The sequence below is a fragment of the Dermacentor variabilis genome, chromosome 8, assembly GCF_050947875.1.
Source record: "Dermacentor variabilis isolate Ectoservices chromosome 8, ASM5094787v1, whole genome shotgun sequence".
NCBI lineage: Eukaryota > Metazoa > Arthropoda > Arachnida > Ixodida > Ixodidae > Dermacentor > Dermacentor variabilis.
In genome coordinates this window covers 148,512,103-148,532,148 of record NC_134575.1, presented here as the reverse complement: position 1 = coordinate 148,532,148, position 20,046 = coordinate 148,512,103, and the positions used below count along the sequence as shown (strand labels likewise).

The 20,046-nt window shown below is 45.2% G+C and overlaps 1 protein-coding gene across 4 annotated transcripts in view; it reads right to left on the bottom strand.

Annotated features, from left to right (window-relative positions):
• Positions 1-1,690: 1,690 nt before the first annotated feature.
• LOC142590663 (uncharacterized) overlaps positions 1,691-20,046 on the bottom strand; it is a 110,727-nt gene continuing 92,371 nt past the window's right edge. For 3 of the 4 annotated variants that reach the window (XM_075703050.1, XM_075703051.1, XM_075703049.1), the window contains exons 3-4: positions 10,871-10,940; positions 1,691-3,845 (exon numbers count right to left, since the gene is read on the bottom strand). In XM_075703050.1, coding sequence (XP_075559165.1) covers positions 3,673-3,845; positions 10,871-10,940 — 243 coding nt within the window. In that variant the 3' untranslated portion in view covers positions 1,691-3,672. The remainder of the gene's footprint in view (positions 3,846-10,870; positions 10,941-20,046) is intronic. The other variant, XM_075703052.1, reaches the window with a different exon arrangement.

The following is a 20,046-nucleotide window of genomic DNA, read 5'->3' as shown; positions in this document are numbered from 1 at the left end:
TTTCCCTTTCCCTCGAGGTTACTGCGCTCCAAGCCAGACAGCGACGTACTCGTGTCTGCAGTGTGATGTCGCTCGTGGTGACACGCGACTTCGAGAATTATTCAAGGCAACACCTGTTATTTCTGCGATCTGCTGCTTCAATTGACGAATTGAAGTTTAGAAAATTAATAATACACATAAACGGAATGTCTGCATGTTTTCTGTTTTACTTCGCACAGAAGCAAGAGAGATGTACTTTTGCTTTGTCTGCTTGTTCTCACGGTCATGCAGTCACATGCGCAGGTACCGAAACTATGCCATTTTCTTGTGTTCCAGCGTGTGACCATGCTCTGTGATCCACTTGTCTGCCCCAGTATTCGTGTAGCACTGAATTATACTGCTAGTCACGTGTCCTTGTGCACAGTGCTCACAGTCATGCACTACGCGAAACAAGACAATCATAACAGCCCGCGCGCTCGAGGTCTGGCATGGAAGAACACAGGGAAGGAATTTTGCTTGCGTAAGATAGACAGGGTGAGTGGAGAGTGCTTCACTATGTAGTGGAGCTCGCCTTCTGAAATCATGGGTTCACAGCACTGAAACATTTGTATCTCTGCTATTAACGAGCCGATTTGAAACATTTTTGCGGCTGAACGCTCCCTAGAGGACACGTAACAACTTCCAGCATATAACCAAAACTTCCTATGGGACCTGGTGAGGGGCCCTTTAAGCCGTTGGCAGAACTGCACAGCATAAGGGGCCAACGAGCAATCTGGCAGCAGCGCCCAGCACTGCTCCCAGAACTTCACTGACATCAAGTCAGTGAATTTGGCGCTTTCCGTTTGTGTTTCGGAGGGTGGGGCAGCGTAGAGCTATGGGAGCAGCCTATTCGTGTTCGAAGGGGTGGAAGGGCGACAGGAGAGAGACGTGCGAGGCTGGCCAACACCACCCAGAGTGCTCAGTAATTTAGGTGGTATTGGGCTGGCGGTGCGGAGAAGGTATGAAAACAGCACGCGGTAACGTGCAGCGGCTTGAATTTCTGTTGTTCTTTCTTTTCAGAGATTTCGCATTCGCTTACCTTCCCTTTCGGCACGGACACCGAGTAGGCAGACTTCATCGCTGCAGCCGATAATGCGGCATGGGGGCATTGTAGTAAGTGAGCTATTTTACCAACAAAAGTTGACGGTGCAGTCATTCTAACCGGTCATTCTAACCGATATATAGTTAAAACCGGTATCGTTATAAGTGGGTTCAACTGTAATGGGATTTTCTCGGCCACCTGAATATTGTCATAAGTAAGTTTGACTGCAGCAGCACATGCAATGGCTCGACGTGTGGGAAGCACAAATGAAAAAAATCTCAGTTACAACTAAATGCCGCTGCTCTTACACTTTGTGAAAACTAATTTTAGGGGTGCTCAAACAGCGAAATCTGCAATCAAATAAATGTAATTATTAAAAAAGACTTCAAATGTTGATTTGAATACCAAAGATATTCACTTTCTAAACAAAATAAAATATAAAGGTTGCGAGGAGTGTTTACATGAGGCTTACTTATGTTGACACATGTAATACCATTATGTGGACATCAGGTCAGCTGGGAAGCCTGCTGATGAGAAACAAAAGAAAGGCAACTGTGTCTTGTGCACCACAAGAATGACAGTCGTGAAACAAAGGAATGCATAACAAGATGCACCAGAACTTCACAATGATTCAAGGCTACCAAATACAATGTTTAATCATTGTGAAGCTCGCACTCGGTGTGCTGGTCATCCACGCTTACCGTCCCAAGGTTATAAACTTGTAGCTTCAACCAAGAAATGATACTGGCAGGCCAGAAATAGAATAACTTGATATAGAGTCAATCACTGGGTGTAATGATCTGCACTGCGTCCGGAGTACACAACTTGGTTATGATACTGCCATGTTTTCTGGACATTTGGGGTCCAAGCCATACATTGGGTCATGTGACCCGTACAATCTCATCATGCGGCCCAATTGTATGCAAGATGCTGGTGTGTCTTCTGCTGCACGGTAATTGAAAACTCCTACACCATTTGATGGCAGCAATCATAATATGGGCTTTCCACCACCTGTAGCCTCACCACCTGTGGCCTCACCTGTGGCCTCACCTGTGGCCTCACCAATACACATCTGCCACCGATATAGCACCATCCCACTTGGCAGCACTATGCTCAGTCATCTGCAACCGGTAAACTTGGCAAGCCCCGACTACACGGCAAGGTCACATCCCACAGGCTCCTGTAACTGCAGTGCACACACTTCTAGCATATGCTGAGGAGAGAAACAGGTGTGCTAAGGGTCTACGGCTCCTCTGACTATGCCTTCCGATTCCCTGGACAAGTTCTGCACCATCGTCCTTGATAAACATCTACAGTAGAACCCCGCTGTTACGTTCCTCACTGCTGCGTTTTCCCGGCTGCTACGTCGTTTTCATGCGGTCCCGGCATAGCTTCCATAGGATCCAATGTATAAGGAACCCCGCTGTTACGTCGTAGCTGTGAGAACGTTCCCGCATGATACGTCGCAACTTAGCACTCCGAGCCCGCCTGGGCTGAAGTAGGCAACGCGCTCCAGCCGCCATTTTGGCTTTTGACAAGTTTTGGCTGGGCTTGGCCGGGCTTGGCTATGGAACTGGCTGCAAGAAGCCGCACGCCAGTTCGAGAGGCCGCCACCATAGAGTTTCCTACAAAATTTTGTAGGAAACTCTATGGCCGCCACTAAGTGGCCATTCGTGAAAAATGCTCTCACTATCATCACTGTGATTAGGGTCACCGCATGGTTGTTGGACGGGTCGACTCACGGAGGAAGGAAACTCGGGAGAGGCCCTCGCGTCACTCTTTGTGAAGCAAAAGTGAAACCGCAAGTTGGCGTTGCTCGTGGCGTTGCTCCGCCTATCGGGCCAGCTCTCCTCTCTTGTTTACATTCCTCCCACGGCGCGCCGCGCGCAACCGGGCTGCTCGGACGCGCGCGCTCCGCAGAATACTAAACAATCGTTAGTAGGTTAGCATGATTACGCCAAAGAGGGCAAAATTTCCCGCGGATATTCCTTTGTCCGTTGCCATTGCCGTGGCGCGGTGACGACGAGGAGCACGAGCCGCATGATGCCGGGGAGTGGCCAAATCCTAGCTTTGGAGAAGCCGTCGCGGCTCTAGACCTCCTCCGCAGGTAGTACGTCGCACCTCACAGCGACGCTGACAGTAATGCGGCCTTCCAGGCTATTGAGAAACGTGTGGCGATTTCTAGCGAGCGAAAGAAACGGCAAGCCATCATTCTAGACTTTTTTTAAGTCCTAAGCGCACTCTGTGGAAATAAATTGTCTATAGTTGAAGCTGCCCTTTTTTTCATTCATTTTCGGAGCTTTCCTCACTGTTGCGTTTTCCCGGCTGTTACGTTTTTTTTCCCCGGTCCGGTGAAAAACGTATGAACGGGGTTCCACTGTAATCACTCAGTTTACTGCCTGCGATGACAATATGATGAATAAGCATTCTTGCTTTGTGCTCCCTAGCAGAATGCAGTTGTGGTGGCCGGAAATCAAGTGCGCAACCTTTGTTCTCACAGCAGCAGAACTGCATAGTCACTTAGGCACTTGGGTCTGTTGTAATGGCGTGGCGCACACGCAGACAGCTGAGATCTGCTCTCCGTTTGAAGTACCTTTGAAGAGGAATGCCATTCACCCACTGCACTGCACCGACTTGGACAGAGTTCTGACAAAACAGCTGGCAGCCTTTGAGGCCATTTCCACGCTACACTGGGTGGAGATGTCTCTGGGGAAGATGAGTTCGACCGCTGCAAGACGTGCCAACCTCCGCACTGCATCCTGGTCACTTGCACGGTGTCCTTGTGCTGGAAAGAGAGAGGCCAGACAGTTACAGACAGATACAGGCGTTGGTCCACTGAGACGAGAAATCTTCAAATAAAGCAGTGCTGCCGAAAACCTAAGTACTAAAGACAAGAGGCTTCCACTAGTCAAGGGCTGCATTCTGCACTTCACTTGCCTTTATAAAGGCTCGAAACCCTAAAGTTTATTTTATACTCACGTTAACAGGGCATTCTTTGGTATCTGCTCAATAATTTTGTAGTGATGACTCTGTCCTAGGTGCACACAGTGCCAATGTTGCTCATGTCACAAAAGCCTTTAAAAGGCTATCACCTTTGTACCAAAACTAATAAAGGAAGAAACTATGCAGATCTCATGCTCTGTGGAAAACAATGTTACAAGAACCACTGTGCAGGGAGCTGGCTATCTAGCATCATTTGGAGTAGTGCAAAGTGTTACTAGATGGCCTTATTTGTCCGTGTAAGGCGTGTGAGCAATTGTGCATGTAACAATGGTAAAGTGAGAGCATGAAAACAAAGACAGCTTGACAACAATGACAATACTAGTATGCCAGTGATGGCGAAGAAATGCTACATGTTACACAAGGGCCTGCGCCAATTCCACAGGTAGTACACTGCTGTGGTGAATCGACTTGAATGGGCAGTGTTTCAGTAATTTTTAGTCTGTATCTAGATTTGTGGACTCTGTTTGCGGAAAAAAAGAAAAGTGAAGCCAAGCCAAGGGCAGGTGACTCGGGCAGGTGTGTGAAACAGGCGAGATGCAAGAAAACTTGAGCTGTAAAGCTGGCAGACCCGCCGATGCAGTGCACTATACCGGTCTAAAAGCTTCTGCCAGAAGGTGTTCCTGCCGTGGGCCTGTATCAAGGAAGTCCTTCCGGTCCACCTGTTGAGGGGCATTGTGCATGACGTCTCTCTGGGATGAGGGCGCCAAAGGTGCAGGCCACTTAGGCTGGCCATACTGACATGGCTAGATGCTGCACAGGGTAGTGCAGCCATGTGTCAATGTCAGTCTGTTCTGGCACCACGGCTTGCCTCCGGGAGTGAGAACTCAAAAATCCACCTGCCATTCTTCTAATGGTCATATCAAAAACTGCGAGATGACATTCCCCTGCTTTTGGACATCAAGTGCTCAGGATGTTCATGATTATTTGAATGCGAAGCTTTTCTTTACGAACATCGGCGGATTTTACGACTGTGTGTGCTGTGGCCTCGCTGTGCCCTTGCTGACTAGGCCAACTAATCGTAGCAGAGCACGCGCGCGCCACTGGGTTCCTTGCAGCACCACCACATGATGCTTGCCTTTGAGCATCTGCGGTGCTGGCTGCGAGGGGGAAATAAAAAAAGAACCAGAAAGCTCAGCTTCGCACATCCGTGGCTGCATGGTTCTTGTAGATAGAATGGATTCGAACGGACTCTCTAGTAGTCGGCAACTCCGCTTAACAAAAGGCTCGGTACAATTTGTGTGCATCCACGCTTGTGTGTGTGTGCATGAGTGTACTCGTGTTTCGGCTCTTCGTGCACTCACGGAAGGCTTCGCTAGAGTGTACTAAAACATGGAGAATGTCCGGAACGACCGCTCTTTCAATGCATTCAAAGTGAAGCCAAAAGACCGTAACACCGTTGGGGGCACTGCGATCGATAGCACTCATGCGGCGTGGTGCAGAGGTAGAATGTCTGCTTCCCACGCAAAAGACCGGGGTTCAAATCTCCGCCAGGGGTAGTGTTTTTCTCTCTTTTATTACTTCATTTGCTGATGTTTATATTATTTATACTGCTGCTTAATACTTGCTGCTATTGCTATGTAATGCATGAAAGAGTGAAGCATAATAAGAAGGAATAACAAGAAAATAACATTTTTTTTACACTGAACGGTAATTTTTGCAGCGCCACTTCACGGGAATGAATAAAACTATCCCAACCAAAGCATAGCCTCCGAGCCCGGTACGCATATACAAGCCTGCCGACGCCGGCTCGACAGGCTCCACTTGTTTCGCTGGCTGTGCTTTCCGAAGCCATCAGCACAAAAGGGAAACGAGCTGTAGTATCCGACGTTCGGTGACCGCGAAATGGCGCAGTTCGAATACCGCTAAAGAAGTGATATTGTGCCTGTGCTTTCATTCTTGCTAATTGTAAAAAAAACAGTGGACATGGTGGTGTGCATGAGCGAAGTGCACGTAAATGAAACTTGTGCGTAGAGGCAGGTTTAATTATTTAACAGCAAGGACTACCCTTCTTGAACAGCCTTCTTTATAGGTATAATACTTCGACTTTTCAAAATACTTACCAGAGTGCATGCTTCTTGCATACCATCAGCAATGGGAAACTTCTTTTTTGGGGTGCATTCAGTGTATGAGTACGCACGTTGGCACAACATATGAAGTATTCGAACCTGCGCCATTTCGCAGTCACCGAACGTTTGCTACTACAGCCCGTTTCCCTTTTGCGTCGATGGCTTCGGAAAGCACAGCCAGCGAAGCAAGCGGAGCCTGTCGAGCCGGCACCGGCAGGCTTGTGTATGCGTACAGGTCTCAGAGGCTATGCTTTGGTTGAGATAGTTTTGTTCATTCCCGTGAGGTGGCGCCGAAAAAATTATTGTTCAATGTTATAAAAATTTAATTTTATTGTTATTCCTACATATTATGCTTCACTCTTTCTTGCATTACATAGCAACGGAAGTGAGTATTAAGCAGCAGTATAAATAATATAAACATCAACGCATGAAGTATTAAAAAAAGAGAAACACACTACCCCTTCCTGAGATTCGAACCCCGGTCTTTTGCGTGGGAAGCATTCTACCTCTGCACCACGTCGTGCGAGTGCTACCGATCGCAGTGCCCCCAACGGAGTTACGGTTGTTTGGCCTCGCATTTGGAAGCTCGCTCAGGGCACTCTCCAATTCTAGGTCACTCTAGCTTCGCTGTATATTAACGTGTACTTTTTATTTTTATTGGGCGACTGCTTTTCACCATCTAACAAATGTTATCGCTCAACGCAGGATGTGCCCGCATGTATCGGAAGTTTCTCTAACATTACTGATTGTTCTATTCGCTGTCTATTGTCACCAAATCATGTGTAATCCGATTGCATATACTATACGTGGCACATGGGCACCAGCGATTACTTCAGAACCTTCAATGACTCGTGTACAAAAGCCGATGTGCTTGACCTGCTGATGAGATTTTTCGCCAATTGCTGTCTGTGTTCGCTGCTATCATTCAGCTTTGGGCGTAGCCCGTTTTTTCTGGGCACAGGTTCGCCCAATAAAGGGTTAGTTTCGCCAATCACAGTTTTGCTACTGTGTTTTTCACCGTCACTACCACGTGACAATATAGATTCCAAGATCTGTGGCATTTTGTTCCTTTCGTTCTGAGCTCGAGCTTTATTCGTCTTGCTAAACTATCTCATGCACTATAGCTATCTATTTGCATTTTTGTAACTTGCATGCAATGATTTCTTTTTTGTTCTGTTATCACTTGTCAAGAGTCATTTCTGGCCTCACGACGTACAAACAATGGACAAATGTCCTAACCATCACAATTAGGTAAAGTGGGCCAATCCCAATGAGTGTGGCATGGTGGGTAGAGGATCAGGCTATTGTGCAGGTGGATACTGTTCAAATCCTACTATCAAACACAAGTATGGTATTGAAGCACGGGGTCATAAAGCACTTGAAACAAAAAAACCTTTATCGCCACACTACTTTCCCTCCCCTACGTTTCTCTCAATGTGAGCAACACAATGTTATCGGATAAACGCACTGTGCTGGTACAGTAAAACCTCGTTAATTTGGATTTCACGGGACTGAAAAAATGTCGGAATTAACCGAATGTCGAATTATCGACAGTATCCAGAGAACAGTTAGCAATTGCTTACCACATCAACGCCCTTATTTAGTGAATGACTGAGCAAATAATTTTTCTATTTTGCATAATAGCAGTGTGGAAGCTGCAATTCTCAACTCCTGACTCATTGGCTCTCGCAGCGGCAATCAAGGGCCTGCAACTTTTTTCGCGGCACCGCTGCGGCATGTGCCTTCATTTGTGACACACTTTCCACTTCCACAAGCACATCCAGATTATTTTCTCGCCAGTGAACTGATCGCTAACAGAACGTCCATCCACTGCAATATAGCCGGTGCTTTTCAGCCTCGACCGCATTGCACCTAGTCAGAATGAAACTACCATTCACTGCAACAAATGCAGACAAACCCGCGGTCGCTATCGACGCGATCGTGGATGGCAACTATGCAGTATTTAGGTACGCAGCCTATACACGTACCGAGTCAAAAACAAACTTCCGTCAACTGCAACCGCTGTAGAAGAAACTGCAACCGCTATCGTCGCGATCATGGATGGCAACTATGCACTTATGAAAGCACACGGCCAACGCCGTGTTATACAAGGCTGTAAATGCAAGAATACAGGCTTTAAAGGCAGAAATAAGCATGAAGCCTTCCGGCACTGCTGTCATTCACGTACGATTTCCGCTGATGACTATACCGATATGGACTCCGCCGTTTCATTTCAGCTGGGCGCTGGCACAGTTTTTGCTCTCTTGCATGGCAAATTTGCGGTCCTCCTCACTCGCCAAGCTCTGAAAGTTGTCTGAATTAGCCAATGTGCAGCCAAATACGTTTGAATTAACGAGGTTTTACTGTACTTTCCTTCACCCAAGCATAAATGCGACGGTACTCGTGTGAAATTCTCGGTGCATCTACTTGGCAAGATAAGACTGCATGCCACACCCAGAGCAAGAGGCAAAGAAGGCTTCCCTTTAGAGTGCCGCCACTACCATTATCCAGAAATCGCACAGAGCCCACAACATTAATAAGTACCAGTGTTCATCACATCACAACCTGGAGACATTGAGTGAGTGATATGCTTCCAGGACCCAGGAATAACACCCATGTCAGCATGTGTGCATTATTCAGCAGGCCATAAGAAATTATAGTTGTTGAGCGCAAACAAGGAAGGAAGGGAACAAGGGGCGCACCAACTTTCGACTGTTCATTATATTCCGTATTACAGTCTAACATATATATGCAGGTAAATGCACAACGAAAAGCTTCAGTTGTGTCACACCCAATTACAGCCGGCTGTCAAAAAAACTTCCTGCATGCAAGAGTAGAACTGAAGTATTGCTAATACATGATGAACCTCGTTATTTAATGTGATAAGCCTCTTAACAATTCACATGCTGTGGTGTCCCTGCTTTTTCTAATCTGTATCTTGTCCAATCGTGGTTTGCACCAATGCAAATTGCAGTGCGTAGGCAAATGTGCCCTGTGCTTACTTTTTGGTGAAAGGTCATGTTCTCTTGTCCCCTTCCATCCTTCCTTGTTTGTGTTAAGCGACCATAATTTCTCATGGTCTACCGAGTAACAAGAAGTGACTAGCCCAGCAACATGTACTCTTGTGTGCATTATCCTGGGACATCCGTCATATCCACTTCCAATATGGTGCCCACGTTTTCAAGCTGCTATACTTAAAGGCTGTTGATTAAACAAATAAATTACTGGTTGCTAACCCTGAGCCAAGGTCAAGAGTACTTCGACAGTTTATACTACTTATTTATAACTATTTTAGGTGCTACTTTCAGGCATACATAGAATAAATTTCACAAAATGCTAGACATCTATGTCTCAGCCAAGGGAAGATGTTCAGTGCTCTTGAAACACCTTTTCTTTACAGGTATAAAGCCGGAGCAACAGCAAAATAAAAAAGAAAAGAATGAGAAATGAGTATTATGCGGGGCTGTGACAAAGTTTCTGTTTCATGAAGGCATACCTACTCTATGTCCACTGCGACAGAGATCTCCAAAACTGTCACGCTTTTCAGCATCATGCCTATCACTTTTAATTGCATCTGCACATCATCAGGACACACTACACTACATATGTGAGGCGAGGACTCAGAAGAATAAAGCGAAGCAAGAGGCTTGATTTTCTTTAATTACAACTACGTATGAAGTAGACAGAGAATGAAGCCAAAGAAAACGTACACCAAGTTAACCGTTCTTTTAATTGAAATGCAGAAATATTGAGGAAAATAGAAGCAAAGACAACCTGCTGTAAGAGCTTAACGGTATGTGTCCAATGCTGTACGATTAAGCTACCAAGGTGGCTGACGTACGGTCCACTTCATTGAGCATTCACGCATATGTCATAGATTTAGGCTTGGGAGTGTTGATAGCCAGGGCCACTCAAGCCATGGTGGCGGATGTGGAATGCCCTTTTAACAGCGGTATATGAACATATCGAGTGTCTCGTGTCACATGACAAAATGTTTGCGAGTCTGGAGATGGGATACATGCTTGCAACTGTCACTGCACAAAAACTCTAATGCTGAAAGCAGAGAAGACAAAAGTAATATGGACAACCTAGGGAACATTTTGCAAGATCAGCAAAATAGCAAGTAATAATAAAATAAAATAACACAATAACAAAGGTATCTATTACCACAAACGGTCACATTGTCCAAAAATCAACAGCGTAAGGAGTTAAAGATGCAACAATAGATGAGATCATGGGGGTCAGAGAAACTGTGGTGGTTTTTGCCAATCGTAAAGAGCAACCATATGTTGACACTCCTGTGAAAAGGCCTGCTGCTTTTTGCAACATAAAGTGACCTGCATATCAATTCTCGAATAGTTAAAAGAAGATTTTGTACTGATGGCCTTTTGTTCTCTCTTTATAATCGCAATAAGATTGTTTTCTTAGCTTCCTTGTTTGTCCATAAAAGCTGAACCATTTTACGAGTACCTCAATGCCATAGAAGTGAGTTGCCACATAAACGTGGACTTGCTTAGACGCTTGCAGAAAACAAAAAGCCTAGCCATAGAGGCAAGAAATGACAGCAACCATTTTCCTTTTTTAATTGAATGATGTGGCCTAAATATACAACCTTGCCGTCCAATTTGAAGAAACACAAAGCAGCACCAAGTGCAACATCTTTTAAAGCTTTTAGAATAAAAATGTAGATCAATGTACTATGGCCTGTGAGAAAGACACATGTATACCACTGGTGACTAACCTGTAACTGACTGCCTGGAAGCCAATGAATTGCGTGTCCTCCTTTCTGCATCTTCGACGGCAGAGGAAGCCTACAAAGCAAAAGTGGTTACAAGCCACCTCAGAACACCGCTGGAAACATGTCACATGATGCGACCCATGCTTGCTTCGAGAAACTTAGATTGTCACTTTGAAAAACACTGCTCACCAAGGTATACATAGCTTTGTAGATTTTCACTCACGGAATAATTCAAAAAACATTTCATACAACACAGGCAGTATATATGGCTAAGTGCTAAAAAGAAGACACAGAATAATGGCCATAAGATCAAATTTACAGTGCAGAAATTTCTAGTGCATGTAGAAAAAATGTGGTCATGAAACTAGCGTTTAAAGCTTTTTCAATCGACTGTGCAAGTTCTACATGCTTGTGACGCAAATTATGTCACATTTGGATACAACTGTCTTAATTTTGCTGGGAATGCTAAACCCACATTTCAAAGAAAGTAGAAGCCTTTGTAAGTACTTGCAATGGCCTTGCTATGCAGGGGTGGGACTGCCCAAAGTAATTCTGAAGCAATTCTGGGAGCAATTTAAAGCAGATATTTCATATTGAAGCAGGCCAATCTGAATTTTGGTGGAAATGGAATATGACAGCATACTTCGAAACTACGATGGAACACAGAATAAACCAATACCAGCACTGTACTGAATCTGCCCTAAGCAATGTCATAAGTTGAATTTTTAAGCAGATTACCCCGATACTGGAACCATCTAGTGCATGCAAGTTTTGGTGATAGTGCCTGTAAACTTTTAGTTAGTGGTAGCAATCACAAAAAAACATGCATTCTGCAAGAATAAATCCAAAATTTCAAAAAGTAGCACAAGACATTATTTATAAATGCAGTTTTCTTTAATGTCTTGACAGTGAGGTTGAAGTGCCTGGAAATGCGCTTCACTAACAGACCGTACAGAGAAGCCAGAGTTATGAACTACTGTGGTCTATTGAACAACATCTCTACATAATAGAAACAGTTTTGCCTTGCCGCAAGGCAATCTGAGCGTGCGGCCGTAGAAGTGCGCTTTGTAGCTGTAGAGTAGTAGAATATGGAAAAGTGGGGTCGAGCGATGGCATAGCGCATGCTTTCCTATAAAACCGAAAACATTGCTGGCACTACAGTTGAACTATATATTCCCGTGCTGACACCCAAGATGATAGCAAAATATATTCTCAAGTTATGTGGTCCAATCGATGCAATAACAATTTCTGACCTGCCGTGGTGGCTTGGAAACTTTGGTGTTGCGCTGCTAAGCATGAGGTCGCGGGACTGAATGCACATTTCAATGGGGGTGCAATGCAGGATCCCCTGTGTCCCGTGCATTAGACCCCCAGGTGGTAAAAAATTAATCTGGAGTGCCCCACTACGGTGGGCCTCGTAATCAAATTGTGGCTATGGCATGTAAAACCCCATAACTCATTAATTCATCATAATTTATGGGCCACCAGATGTCACTGCAGATCAAGAGAGCCGCAGGGACTTTGGGCTGGTATAACGTAAACCTATTCCAACCTTTTTATTGCAATAGGAGTTATATGGACACTCGAGGAGCATTTCTGCCGTTGGTGTCACCATGACGTTCGGTATAAAGTCCAAGGAGGCTAACATCATTGCCACGTGCCTTATGCTGTATGTGCGAGTGAAAGTGTGCGATAGTGGCTCAACCTCGCACACACAAGGGTGGAAAGTGTAGAGGAAGTCTTTCGTTGTACACAATGCACTGGGGGAAGGGGGCCTTCTACTTCAGCGGCTGTTGTGTGGCGCATCCACGCAGGCCTTATGTTGAAAGTGATCTGCGATGAATAAAGTCTAGGTGCACTGGGGGGCTCATAGCTTTGTGTACACTGTGCTCTCGCCGCTCAGTTCATCTTGAAGCGAGAGGCAGCACGAAGGTCAATTCACTCGCTGCTGCTGTCGCTCTTCCTCATGCAAGCGTTTTGACGAGTGTCTGCAATCACCAATATGTGTGCATGTTTGCCTGAGCATGTGTGACATCATGCTTACTAATTTAGTTAGTAGGCAAATCTTTACCAGCTTATACAGTTGATAAGGCTACTACCCTTACTTCGTATAGCTGTCTATTAATTGGCCATTGCAATCGATGCTTCAACTTGCAGGCAAACCAGCGACTTTTTATTCCAAATCTGTCATGAGCCCTTCATGATAGGTCAATATGGCTCTGGCCTTGCCCACATGGGCAGAACAACAGATTGGAATAGTTTTATGTTATACCAATCCTGGGGGCAGATGCCAGCCCGCTCAATACAGTGTAGCACACACCTCCCTAATATCTAGTTAGCTAGCAGTGCCCTCAGCCTACTTTTCATTGTTTTGCACCTTAAATAGGGAGAATTGCATTGCTCCAGCCATTCAACCATATTCTCATCACCACCATCATCATCAGCCTATATTATGTCCACTGCAGGACGAAGGCCTCTCCCTGCAATCTCCAATTACACCTGTCCTGCACCAAGCGATTCCAACTAGCGCCTGCGAATTCCTTAATTTTATCAATCCACCTAGTCTTCCAGCGTCCTCGACTGCACTTCCTTTCTCCTGGCACCCATTCTGTAACCATAACGGTCCACAGGCAATCTAGCCTACGTATTACATTACCTGCCCAGCTCCATTTCTTTTTCTTAATGTCAATTAGAACATCGGCTATCCCTGTTTGTTCTAATTGACATCTATATTCTAGCACACTCCAAGTACAGCCGTCCTGGCTGTTCTGACAGCAGCAACAACAGTCGGGAGTGGCCGCAAGTGCGCCGGCCACTTGCCGGAAGCGCCGACAGTCTGGTGTTATAAGCGTGAAAATTGCGAGGAACTGCAGGAGGTGCCGTAGCACAGTGTGTGTGTAATGTCAATGGCTGCACTCTCTTTTGGAGAACGAATCCACTTGCTGTTTCCAGCCACTGCCGGAGCACACATTCCAAAGCTGTTCGTGGTGCAATTTCAGTGAAATTTCTATGTTTGGCACAGTCTAGCACAGGAAACTGCGTTTTTATCAAAATGGCGCAATTACCTCAGTCCTCTGCATATATTAATCTTCGGATCTACTTCTACCCTTTGTCAGGTGGTACCATTACCCCACACGAAAATTGTAGGTTCCAGAACTGAGGCATGAAACCGCTGTCTCTGAGGCTATGAAATAAACTGGTACATATGCAAAACATTGTCATGTTCTGAAGTGTGATGCAAACACTACAGAAAAACATAACTGATCACAATTATTTTGTTTAATTATGTAATTGATTACAGTTGCCCATTACGGCCCCACTAAAGCAATCAAGCAATTACTAAAAAGTAATTGATTACTTTACTGTTGCTTACCTCCATACTTTAACGCTGGACAAATACAGTAAATAGAACAAGGCGGCTTGGCTCTTTCAATGTGTTCTTCGAAAAGCTTCACACATTATTTTTACAAGAATTGCTTGTCAAAATTTTGTTTGGCAATTTTCCCTAGTTTTTATTGTGAAGATATCTGCAAGGAAACTGAAAACTCGCTCCACATGCCTGCTAAAGAGCACTGCATAGTAACATACAATGACTTGCTCAAAAGATTGTAGTAACTCAATCCCGTGATGCTCCAGGTCTGGGTTCTCGATAAAGTGCAGCACTTAATTGTTGGGGAAGGTGCTGCCAATAGTGCCAATGAAAAACAGAAAAATTGATCACGCATGATTTTCTTGCATCAACGTTTAACGCGGACATCACTATCGAGCCATAGAAGTGCCGTTTCAACTTGTTGTCTAACATCTGGCGGACCTCCTGTTTGGGGACCCTCCACCTGTTAGCCATTTAAACTTAAACGACAAATTGTAACAGACGCTAGCAAAGCAAATCTTGAAAATGTGGCCATATCTGTAATGGAATTTAATATGAAGCTGCATAGTATTCAGCCCTAGAAATATTGTTTGTGTGCTCCAATCACAAAAATATGTTTATTTGAGTCACATAATATCAAACAGGTAGAAACTTATGCATTTAATAGCTAAAATATTTGTCTATATTAGAGAAGTCATAGACGGCCCTAAGCGAAGAATTGAGCAGCAGCCCTTTTTGCCTATGAAGGCAACTTAAATGTGCTTCCAGGATAGAGTGAGAGCAATTTATTATAAGAAACAATTCAACAATTACGGTACTCCCTAATGCGAAATTTGAGTGTAGCTCTGTACGTGTTTTTATAGCGCTATATATCGTCTGGCGTGGACAATGTCTCATGCGGCACATTGCAAATGAACATATGAAGCGAAGTGTGGCGTGATTGCCTCGCTAATTGAGAGATCATGAGAGGCAGCACATGGGTGACGTGTGGGTGCGATTCACAGCAGCTGCCGCAGACAGATCTCTGCTCATGCAGCACTTTGTTTCCATATATGGTATCAGTGGATACACTCGGTTCATCCCATCGCTGAACAGACGATGGTGCACTACTCTTGTGCCGCCTTGTAGCAGTTGTCGCCACAGAGCCTGTCTTTCACAGCACTACGCTTTTCTTCTCACACTTTTGCCCCACCCTCCGCCTTCCACCTTTCCACCTTATAGTTCCACTGCACCCTCTTCCTCACACTCTCTTTGAAATTGCCGTCTTTCATCCCCCGCTGTGCTCCGCATTCACTCTTTCATCCTACACTGTGCTTGTTCGTTGAGTTACAATGAGGGACAATGCTGAGGCTCACCAATGCTGAATGCAGGAACTGGCGCCTAAGAGCTGCGCTGTAAAAAAGCTCCGAGGTCGGATTTCCGAGAGAAGTGCGCTAATCTGCAAGCCTGACATGTTCAGGTGATCCAGGTGCACCTGCAGGATGCAGATTGTGGGTCGGAGGTAACCCCATGCACATGGTTTCATTCCTCTTGCTAGTTCGAGCCAATTAAGTGTTCCAAGCTGCGTCGCCTGTCAGCGCTTGCTTCATCAAAAATGTAAGTGGTTACATGCCACTGCTTAGTGAAAAAAGTAATTCAATCCCAGTGAGTGCTACCGAGTGATCAAAATGATAGTTAAATTAGAAAATTATAAAGAAATGTATTTAATTACATGTTTTCATCACATCCAAGTCTGGGAGCACTTAATATAAGTTGTCATATAAGAAGCCAGCAAACACTGACACCAAGGACAACATAGGGGAAATTACTCATGCTTAATAAATGAAAAAGAAATGATAAATTAATGGAAATTAAAGTGGATGAAAAAACAACTTGCTGCAGGTGGGCAATTCATTTCATTTATTAAGCACAAGTAATTTCCCTATGTTGTCCTTCGTGTAAGTGTTTGTTGGTGTCTTATGATAGGGCTAATAAAAATCGGGTCCCTCGGTTAACCCCCTTTCTTCTCATTTAATAGAAGTTGGATGTTCACGTCACTTTTCAAACTGTTTCACTACCATAAGCAAGCCACACAAAGCGATTTCTGACTTCCTTTTGACGCCACCATCGCTGTGGCTTTTAGCGCGATAGCTTTACTACTCCAGGTACAAACCCAGAAAACGCCTGGTTCCGCAAATCTGACCGTCAAGCTCAGCCAAGATCAAATTGGGACTCAAGCCTGCCAGTATTGGCAACTGCTGCGTATGCCACATGGATGGCCTCATCTTGAAAGCGATCTGCGATGTGTACAAAGTGTGTGTGCCGAGTGCTGGTAACTTCATATGTGCAGTGCTTTCGATGCTTAGTTTGCGTTGAAGCGAGACGCAGCATGAAGATCAATTCGCTCGCAACTGCTGCCACGCCAAGCAGCATCTCTTTGTTGTCTTGTGGTTCAATTGTAGATGCAGTAGTTGCTATCAGCGCCGAGCAGAGTTTGTCTCCTTTCCCAAACTAAGCAAAGCTGTGCTGTTGCTCGACAAACTCGATTTAACCGCAGTCAACCACGGCAACTGTTTTCCTCTGCTTCATGCAGAGGGAGAATCAGACCTTTGTGTATCATGGAGAGACTGTGAAACTGCAATCAAGATACTGTGAAGTAAAAAGAGAGATTTTCTCGTCACTGCCTCAACAAGAATACTGGTTGTGATTTGCATAACAGTCGCATAGTTGTAGAAAGAGCACACATAAATTATGGGAATCATAGAATTACCAAATTATGAAGCTATTTAATGAGTACCTTGTGACAACTGAATTTGCACAAATGAGTACCGTTCAAAATTTCAAGCTGAAGTATGGTAACATTTTAATTTTGACGTAACCCAGTAGAGCCATGTTCATAGCTTCTCAAAAAAAAAAAAACATGAGAGACTGTTTAAAACGGCAAAACGTAAGATCTAAAGTCAGTAAAGAACTTTACAGGCTCAACTGTAGTTGACATCTATTTTTACATGAAAGGCAAAGCGTTCGTCAATCGTTGCAGCCCGAGACACCCATGTGCTGAGCTGGTGAGGCCTAAGAGGCGATTTGTCATTTTTGCAGCTTCCGGAAACTTACCATATTTGCACGATTGTAAGTTGACCTATGTTTTTTATTTGAAAATGTGAAGTGGGGGGGTAGACTTTAAATCGAAACCAAAACATGGCACCGCCAAAAAAGCAAGACCAATGAGATATCAGGGGAGCTACAACATAGCTACAATTTTATGCTTGCTCTATGGTCCTACCCATAGCTTTTTGCTATACCATGTGTTTGTTCCCTTCTCGGAAGGCTTCTTCAAGATTTTTGAGTTTTACAGTGCACACAACAGTCACAGGGGTGAGGACGATGGTTGATAGTTAATGGAAGTGCCGCTGTTCCATTTGCGGCGGCACCCTCAGAACGGCGGTGCTTTCAGGGAGTATCGATAATTCATGGAAGAGCTGGCACCGCTCACGTGTTTCTCTTTCCCTGTAGCTCTTAGTTTACCGCGTTCGACTTGACTGCCGGCTACATGCTACTACCATGCTTCCTCAGCCGTCATGAGTGCTTTAGGCCCACTAACATTCGACGCTCGTTCACAGCAGCATTCAAGAGTACTGCCATCCTTTTACACTGAAGGAATAATATCACTGCGCAGTGGGCCACAAGTTCAATGTTTCTCAACAAGTGGTGCGGGAGTGGCAACTGCAGTGAAGCAAAATTTTCACCTGTGATGGCAAGTGACGAATTTCCCACGGGCCAAAGTCTGGACGATTTCCAGAACTGTAGGCCAAGCTTGTGGCGCACGTCACTGAAAGGCGTGATCGGTTCTTGCCAGTGAAGTGCGACATGGTCATGAAACAAGCCCGGATCTTCGCCTTTTGAGGACCTGCTCCGCTGTGAGTACGAGTGGTTGGCTGCAGAAGACTGCAAACTTACGCCAACCAGACCTGTCAAAAGAGCCTGCCTGACAGCTACGTGTGGTTGGGTGCATTCGGTGTGGGCTGCTGTTCCACAAGATGTCGTGGTGCGGTTGTTTGCCAAATGTGGAATTTCACTGGACGACGACGCACTGTGGGACCGCAGCAGCAATGACGATGGCAGCACTAGTGATGACGATGGCACAAGTGAAGAGCAGTAGTCCAGTGACCAGGCCAGCTACCAATAAATTTTCGTTATCGAATGTGCCCTCGGGTATGCCTTAACTTTTTTTTCCCTGTCACACGCGATATGGGAGGGTCGACTTACAATCATGTAAATACGGTATGCGTGTGTGCACTACTCGAATTCAGCCTGTGTCAGAAGCTTGCACAGCGTGTCTACCAAGTTGACATTTCCAAATTCCCTGAGTTTTCTAGGTTTTCCCTGAGTGCCTTTGCAAAATTCCCTGAGTGATGCAGAACTAGTTTTATGTCAAGACGAGCTGAAACCATATCGCCTGATGCGGTCATTCTCTAGTAAGCATATAAAAAAAAATTTTAAAACGACTTAATCCAATTTGAATACTAAGGAGTAGTGTTCATGTTATTCAAAAAGAAAATAGAAGGGTGGGGTCAGTAAAATGCACAGCAAATGAGATATCTTCGAAAAAAATTGCAAATTGAGTCTGACATTCTCAAATGCGAATAAAAAAGGAGATGCATACAGAACCAAATATTTTCGAATATGAGCTATTTCTATCAACTGATAGCAAGCTCAGTGGTATGAGGCCCAAACTTTATCACGACTGAGATTCTCTCTCAGCAGCTCGTAGGTCAACCTCAAATGTCCTGACATACTCTCAGCCCATGCACGACGTCTCACTGTTACGTTTCACTGCTTTAAAGAGTTTATTTTTGTTTGCATTAGGGACACTGGCATCTTGGCATCAGCCAACGCTTTGCTTTTTGAGCTCAAGCTCCTTCAAAATGGCGGCAGCATACTTCCTTTCCCGTTCATTCCTCAATGCGCAGGTCCTTTCTGTTACTGTACTCCTTCCGCCACTCGCTCGCCCCACAGACCATTTGAAGCATCTTCTTTGCCAGTCACAGAGTCCACGTCCGAGTTTTCTAACTCCTTAGGGGCCGCGAAAACGTCCGAAAAATCGGCCAGTTGGAAAAAAATAAATGCATGTCATTTACTGCCCTTAATGGCTCAAACCACCACAGGCACATTCGAAAACGCTCTGAAGGCCTTTCGGGACATGTATATCGGTGCTCACACTGTGACAGGAAATACCGATTGCACGCGTGTATAATTCAGGAATACATACCGTGTCCCGTGGCAATTGCCCCTTCCCATGCTTGTTACGCTTCACTGCAATACTTTTGCGCGTGCTTCACCAAGTAAGATTTCTACACGGAGGCGAAGCTGACTTTCGGGAACTGGCATTATGCAACGCACAGTGCTTTCTAAGCCAATCACGAGGACCGCAAAGGTGGAGTCCGTGCCATTACTGACAGCAGCGAATTCTTTCAATAAAGAACACTGCACCCAACGGCAAGAAGCTTCATAGCGAACGTCGAAGCAGGTAGGCCTAGCGTTGCTGCAGCGTTGGCTACGGCTGCCAGCAGATCTGCGTGCCACAGCGCTGATTTCAGGCGGCGAGGTAATCAAAATGGCAGCAGTGGCAGCTTTTATTAATACCGTTTCGGACCTGCGGTCACGACAAAATGTCCGGAAAATCGCACGGCGAAGAGTACTTGTGTCCGAAATTATAGATGTTCTGATACATTGACTCTAGGGAGATGTGGTGGTGCCGCGAAGCCGTCGAAATTATCCAGAATCCGGAAAGTAGGTCATTGACTGTACACTGGCAACTCCTCCAGCCGCC